General features: G+C 37.0%; 1 protein-coding gene across 2 annotated transcripts in view; it reads right to left on the bottom strand.

Moving 5' to 3' along the window:
• Window positions 1-1,507: 1,507 nt before the first annotated feature.
• grm8a (glutamate receptor, metabotropic 8a) overlaps window positions 1,508-7,885 on the bottom strand; it is a 241,508-nt gene continuing 235,130 nt past the window's right edge. For both annotated transcript variants that reach the window (XM_077235156.1, XM_077235157.1), the window contains 2 exons: window positions 5,410-5,656; window positions 1,508-2,174 (listed from right to left, as the gene is read on the bottom strand). In XM_077235156.1, the coding sequence (XP_077091271.1) occupies window positions 2,122-2,174; window positions 5,410-5,656 (300 nt within the window). In that variant the 3' untranslated portion in view covers window positions 1,508-2,121. The remainder of the gene's footprint in view (window positions 2,175-5,409; window positions 5,657-7,885) is intronic.

Genomic DNA, 7,885 nt, shown 5'->3' with positions numbered 1-7,885 from the left:
AAATATGAATACAAAATATTAAGAACCAGATGTCGATTGCATCCCCTTTTGCCTGTTTCAGATCAAGCAGTCAAATCGAGTGTGAAAACGGCCTTCAGATCAAGGTCTAAACACACACCAGTTGTTAGGCTGCCATGGCAACCGCATCCCTCCGAAAGATGAGTGTGTTGATTCTGGTCTTCCCCGAGACGACATCTGCCTCTTTACTCCCTGATTGACATATCTAAGTGTGAGCGAGGCAGACGGACGTGAGATTGGATGTTCTTTGAATCTCGTTTGTACGGCGGGCAAAGTAATTCAATTAGCTTGGTGGAGATATCAGGGATTAGAGCACGGGGCAAACCGACAGCCTCGACTTTCCCTCAACACCTGCTATATCGTTCCACAGGAGCGGGAGGTGCTCGTGCCACAGGCGCTGTGCTGTCAGTCAGGACTCGAGCCAAGGTCGTCTCACACACAACACTGCTGGATATATGCACACACAGACTCGGTCTCAGGACTCATCAAAGCGCTGTCAAGTGGAGCAAGGACTGAAAAGTTTAACAATAAACTCTTTTCAAGATCATTATTTCATAATTAGCCCATTACTTAATCAAAATGAGGACATCTATGCACTGTAACAAATTATATGATCAATAAGTTATGACAACATATGTTTTTTACATTGCTTTAACTCATCAAAATAAGTTACGCAATTTTCAACTTTTTTGATAAGTTGTACAAGTTGAACAAGATTCAACTCATGTTTTTAAGTCAGTTTAATGCAATTTAAGTTGAAATGACTTAAATATCCAAATTGATTGTACTGAAAGATTTAAGGTACTGTAGCAACTTTTTTTTACAGTTTCCAGAAAGCTCATATTACCTGTATATATAGAGAGAGTTATTTTAACTGTAAAATTTATGTATTTCCAATGTAATTGCTTTTAATGGGTTTCTTTATTGGCATTAATGGTTTCATAAAGAACATGCTGCAAAAACTTTAAACAAACAAACTCTTTTTATGATTATTCTTTCATAAAAGGGGATTTCGCATCAGAGGAATGTTTTCATAGTTCCTCTTACTATCGGCGGAAGTAAAGAGCATGCATGTATAATGTTGAAGTTTTAATGCTATTTCGAAACAGTGCAGTATTTTTGTGTTGATCCCGCATTATTTGGACAATTAATCTTTGTGACTTTTCCAGTCATTCATGATCACTGAATGAGGATTTTTAAAACTCAGTTTTATAGGAATTGCATGTGCAAAAGGATCACAATTTCCTGATATTTTCAGGTTATTTGACGATGGTAAATCTGCCCTCCGCAATGCCTGGCTCATGCTTAATATTTTTCTGTGGTGATAGAGACCATAATGAACTTGAAAAATCTCCATTAAATTGGGTTTATATGGGATAGAGAGCTGGAAATCAGAGCTCAAAACATTTTTGGACTGTGGAGGTGATTGAATATGAATGAGAGAAACGAGAAACAAATCTGAATGTCAAATACACATCTAACAACGCTACACATTTGCAAAACATTCCTTTATTATAAATAAATCTTAATTTTTTTTGGTATAAAAACTAGCATGCTTCAACCATGGCATTTTACAGCTTCACAACCCCGAGGTTACGGTTCAGTCAGCCAATACAAGACACGTCATCTCAGAATGCAGGTTTCTGACAAAGTGGGACAAGAATGAAAAAATCTGCACGACCACAAAAATACAATAACAACAAACATAGTTCGACTCTGTTAGTTTTTATATATTTTCTCTTTTTTCTTTTTTTTATACATCCACATTCCCACAGTTAACCGTGAATGTTTCAATCTGCAGAATGTTTACACGATTATTTGTGGAAAGTTATTTTTTCGTATGATCGCAAACCTGCACCTTCAGTTTTGTGAGTGTGTGCGTGTTCACTTGTGTGTTCATGGCAGGATTGGTAGCTCTTGAACGCAGTCTCGCTGGAAAGTCCCGTATGTCCGTTCGTCTCCCAGGATGCTGCGGGTTTTAGATTGATGCAGAACGATATAAAAATCTCATGCTCAGATGCCCGTTCCAGGTCAGCGCATGTCACATGACCGTCCCGCTTAAGACGGGCGGCCCTCGGCTCCGCCCACAGAGAGTGACCCTCTTCATATGGCATGATTGCTGTAGCTGACGTATGTCGTCTTGGTGGATGATGTTGCTGGAGGGAAAAACACACATTAGAGAATCACATTCACTCTCATTCCACTGCATGTGCATTTCAGACGGCCTCCTCCATTGTTTTATGGTGACTGCTCTTAAAGGATTAGTTCACCTCAAAATGAAAATTTCCTAATAATTTACTCACCTCAATGCCATCCAAGATATCCATGTCTTTCTTTCCTCAGTGGAAGAGAAATTACGTTTTTTTGAGGAAAACAATCTGGGTTTTTCTTCTAATAATGAACTTCAATGACAACCAGCGTTTTGAAGTCCAAATCAATGCAGTTTCAAAGGTCTTTGAAGTGCTCAAGCGGACTGTGCACGATCACAGCTGAGGAGGAGGGGCTTATCTAGCGAAACGATAGGTCATAAAAAAATAAAAAATAAAATAAAATATATATATATATATATATATACTTTTTAACTACAATTGTTCGGATTGACCTGATCTTCAACGCGCCGGGAACAATTGTAGTTAAAAAAAAAAAAAAATATATATATATATATATATATATATATATATATATATATATATTTTAAAAATGACCTATCATTTCGCTAGATAAGCCCCTCCTCCTCAGCTGCGATCGTGTACAGTCCGTTAAAGCTCTTCAAAGACCTTTGAAACTGCATTGATTTGGACTTCAAAACGCATTTGTTGTCATTGAATTTTTTCCTCGAAAAACTTAATTTCTCTTCCACTGAGGAAAGAAAGACATGGATATCTTGGATGGCATTTGGGTGAGTAAATTATTAGGTGATTTTCATTTTGAGGTGAACTAATCCTTTAAGCAATTTTATCTACACTGCAGTTCAATAGTTTGGGATCGGTAATATTTTTAATGTTTTTTTAAAAGAAGTTATTATTAAATACTTCTCCCTCTACAAGCTTGATTAGAGAGGAATGGGAGCGAGAGATGGGGATTGGAGTCTCTGAAGAGATTTGGCAGAATGTTTTTTAGAGGATATTGATAAACAATCGGTCAATACAAGATTATGCCTCTTACATAGGCCATTACATTTCTCAAAAAAGAAATTACATAGGATTTTCCCCAATGACTCGCCTCTTTGTGATAAGTGCAAATCAGAGGATGCTGATTTAGCCCACAGTTTTATTTTCTGTCATAAAATACAGGGATTCCGGTATGAGGTTTTAAAATGCTTTCAGATGTACTTAAAGGGACAGTGCTGGATCACTCCTCCATAGGCTTCTAAGGGATTGAAACTTGTTCCTCGAAAAGTTATTAAAGACATCGTTAAAATAGTCCAAGTGACTACAGTGGCTCAATCTTAAGTTTATCAAGCGACGAGAATACTTTTTGTGCGCAAAAACAAACAAAAATAACGACTTTATTTCAACTATTCGTTTCCTTCTCTGTGGGCCTCGAGTGTGTTCACTAGTGAAATGGTGTAAGCTTCTGTTGTTGTACGTCACAAGCATCACACACATGAGCAGCGTCGGCCAATAGTGAGCCTACGTGTGACGAACAACACAGAAGCGCTGCGCTGTTACACTAGTAAACTCACTCGAGACCCACCAATAAACCAAATAAACCAATCCCGAACTTTTGAACGGCAGTGTAAGTTGTTCCAAACACACGCATTTCTGCAGGTTTCATTACGAGTCCTTATTTGAGTCCTTTTTTCAATAAATAAATGAACAACAATGCCATGACAAACTAGTGAGCCCTGACAGTTAACATCACAAGATGTGACACTCAAAGAAATCGGTTAAAAATGTGTTAAAGCTTGTCATATATTTTTACATAAAATATTTTCATGAAAACATGAAACTTCTAGTTGGCATTTTATTTTCAATGTCAAACATATTCTCATATAAACAAGTTTAAATCGAGCTGTTAGAGGTGTTGTTATCATTGGGAATGGATCAGTGTTTTAGTACAAATCTTTGTGAACAATCGTTATAAAATTTGCCAAGAAAAAAAATATATATGTTAAAGCGTGGGTAGTTTGTCAAATATATTCTCACGCAAGTTTAAATTTTTCTAGTAGTTCTTCGTGAATAAATTTTTGGGTTATTTTTCTATTCAATTGAGTTTCTTCTTTTAATAAATAGGCTACTCTTAAATTGATTTAAGAATAATAAGTCTTGTTTGGGTTGTGAAAGACAAATATGTTGAATGAATGATTCAAAGATTTATTAATAACACACAAACAGACAAACGTTATGCCTACCTATTGAGGTAATGATGTAAAAGGGTTACAGAACGAATCATTTTGGTGAACCGATTCACAAGATTCACTGAAATGAATCTTTCCCTGCATTTCCAGTTTTCTTCTCTAAATCCTCTCTTTACTAAATAAAAGTGGCAAAAAGGCCCAAGTATCAAATACAAACTTGCATATTTTAGTTTTGGGTGGTCTTGCTACTGACACATACGTTGTGCTTTAATGTTTCAGAAGGCAAAGCATCACCCACAGCACAGAGCAAAGTAATTGGCTTCATGACTTAAAATGGGCTTATTTCCCCTCAAAGCCTTGGATCACTTCTGAGTTATTAAATTTTCAACACTCCATAATCCCACACTTTGCAGAACAAAAAATAAATAAATAAAAATATCAAAAAGAGCCATTTTTTTTTTTTATCAAGCTGGCAAATAACGCAGCTATTCGGATATGCTAATCAGACCGGGGACATTGATGTCACGCTTTACTTTGCCAGTCTACCTCCGGCAAACATCTCAGCGGGAAACTTTTGGTCTTAAAACAAGACTTGTGTTTGGTTAAGTTTACCACATTCTGTAGTAAACAGCTGTTCAACATACAGATGGAACATTTCCCAAACATCTGGAGGAAAAACAGAGATAAATGTGACGCTAAGAGAGCAGAAATAGAGTGTATGAACACACACGTTTACAGCAGACTTGGACTATCAAAGCATATTTCCTATTCATTTTCTACATTCAAATAAACTTCAACCAAAAGCTTTAAGCCTTGAACCAACCAACCAGTTGCGAGATTAATTTCACAGCATTCGATTTAAAGCAAAAAACATTTTGAAAATCAGAAAAATAGCAAATTAACATCTGCTGAGCGAATGATTGAATGAACTACTTGTCATGTAAAGCAATGGGAATTCATTAAATCAATCTTGGTTTTTGTGTCTTTTTAATGCAACTTATTAACTAGCACTATAGGTGGCATCCTAACCTTTAAAACCCAAGTGGTCATGTATAATCACTCATTTGAAAGGGATTTTCTGAAGTACTCACTGTTGGTCTCCATGCTCTCACAAAGTTCGGTCTTCACCTCCCCGTTGGGCCGGTCGCTTCCCTTCGGCACTAGTTTTCCTGACATGGTGGCGGCAGTGACGATGGCCTTGAAGCTGCGCTTGCGTTTGGGCACGTTCTGCTCCGGGTGGAAGAGGATGATGTACACCTTGGGCATGTAGAGCATCCCTAGAGACACAGACGCGCTGAGGCTGAGAGAGATGGTGAGGGTGGTCGTCTGGATGTACATCTGAGAGAGAGAGAGAGAGAGAGAGAGAGAGAGAGAGAGAGAGAGAGAGAGAGAGAGAGAGAGAGAGAGAGAGAGAGAGAGAGAGAGAGAGAGAGAGAGAGAGAGAGAGAGAGAGAGAGAGAGAGAGAGAGAGAGAGAGAGAGAGAGAGAGAGAGAGATTTGAGTTGACTTTGAGATCACTTTATTTACAAAAACATTAAAGGTATAGCGGAGGATTTTCTTTTTCCGGGTGGGTAGCCTATACTATTGGTCCACCTAAGTGTCAATCATTCTGGTGATATGTTTACGTAACGCCGTCGTAAGTGCTCGTCCCTTCTGCGCATGCGCACTTTCAGGTGTATTATGTGTGATGAGTTACGGTGTCAGCCATTCCTTTGAAAATTGCTGAGGGTCGAAAGAGAAAAAATGGATACGAAGTGTATGATAAGAAGAGAAAGGCCGCAGAATATAGAAACAAGACCAGAGTGATTTTGGGTGAATATTTCACACGCTGGCATGCGCTAAAACCACAGGTTTGGCTTCCCACTGATGCCGCAGTCGCGAAGATTCTTCTAGACAGGTAAAGTTTGTCATACTATTTGGAGAAATCCGTTTAAAATCACGTTAATGTAAGCTATGATTAGCGATGCTAGCCCTGGCACAAGTCATGCACCGCGTAGACACGTTAAACATCTCAATTTGTCTAAAGTAGCCTTATGACCAAATGGTAAATGGTATCACGCTGAAATATTCTAAAACCTTGTGTGTTCATTTTCGATAATTACAATGTGTTCACCATAGTATTTATTACACAAATGCAACAAGCTACCTCTCCATCGCATATCATGTCTTGAGTCCTCGGTCACTCAACACGTTTAATAGGCGTTTCCTCTCGGGAGAAAATAGAGTGTTGCGCATGTGCATTTTAAAAAAAATTGGAGAGGGCGGGTCTTCTCTAAAATTCGGAAACCTTTAAAGATATAGCATTTTTAGTAAAAAGCTACAAAAAGCAGCTAGAAAGGAGCGCAAAGGCATTAAAAAAAACGTGAAAAAGCATCTTAGAAACGCCAACACCCGTTTCTAAAAAACATACAAAAATACAAAAAGTTAAGCTTTTCCCTCTTTTTCTTTCCTTTCCTTTACAATCATAAAAACTCCTCTCAGGCATGGATTTGAGAGAGAGAGAGAAACTTGACTTTAAGATCACTTTATTTACAAAACATTAAAGATATAGCATTTTTAGTAAAAAGCGACAAAAAGCAGCTAGAAAGTAGCGCAATGGCATTAAAAAGCAACATTAAATAAAGCCAAAGAACTACTGAATCAGGCTTCTCTAAGTATGCTGTACTGCTCCTTCATACTCCCATACATGACTTATTGTGTGGAAGTATGGGGGAACACTTACAAAACAAATATATACCCAATCTTCCTCCTACAAAAAAGAGCTATTCAAATCATACATAAAATTACATACAGAGAACCAACAAACCCATTGTTCATTAAACTCAAAATATTAAAGTTCAAACATTTGATTGACCATAAAACTATTCAAATTGTTTTTAGAGCACATAATAACCAATTGCCTAGAAATATCCAAGAGCTTTTTCAACTGAGGGAAAACACGTACAATTTCAGAGGAATATCAATGTTTAGTAAACCTTTAATTCGAACAAATAGTAAGTTCCACTGTATAATATCTCAGAGTGTTATCCTGTGGAACAACAGTAATAATGATTTTAAGTTATGTAAAAACTTATTGCAACTGATTTTTTTTTAAAAAAAATTAAAGTTTGAATATCTAAGTGATGCAAACAATTTAAGTAGCTAAAATATATCATTGAAGCGGGGGTAGGACAAGAAAAGTTAAACTTCCCCCTTTGAACATGACTGTTATATGGATCATCTGCCGATGATCTTTTTTTTGTTGATTGTTTGTTCTTATTTAGTTTTTGTTGTTGTCTTTTAACATGTTCAATAAAGAATAAAAAAAAATCTCTCTAGCTATAATAATAAACTCATAATAATAAATCAACTGTTTTAAAGCGGTCGTGACATGAGAGATCAGATTTGCCTTGAGGCTTTTGTACCATAAAAACATCCAGCAAAATCCTCCTCATTATAAACAAAGCATTTATTTAATCATGCTCTAAAAATGGCTTGTTTTGATATGTGGGATCTGTGACGGCAAACGGGCAAATGCATTTGCATATGAGTGCCTCCGAAGAAAGATATTGATGATTAGTTATACGT

Source organism: Siphateles boraxobius, unplaced genomic scaffold, assembly GCF_051911475.1.
Source record: "Siphateles boraxobius isolate OS27281-9 unplaced genomic scaffold, OSU_SipBor_1 19, whole genome shotgun sequence".
In the NCBI taxonomy this organism is placed as follows: Eukaryota; Metazoa; Chordata; class Actinopteri; order Cypriniformes; family Leuciscidae; genus Siphateles; species Siphateles boraxobius.
Note: the sequence above shows the minus strand (reverse complement) of the source record. Positions and strands in the feature narration are given on the sequence as shown.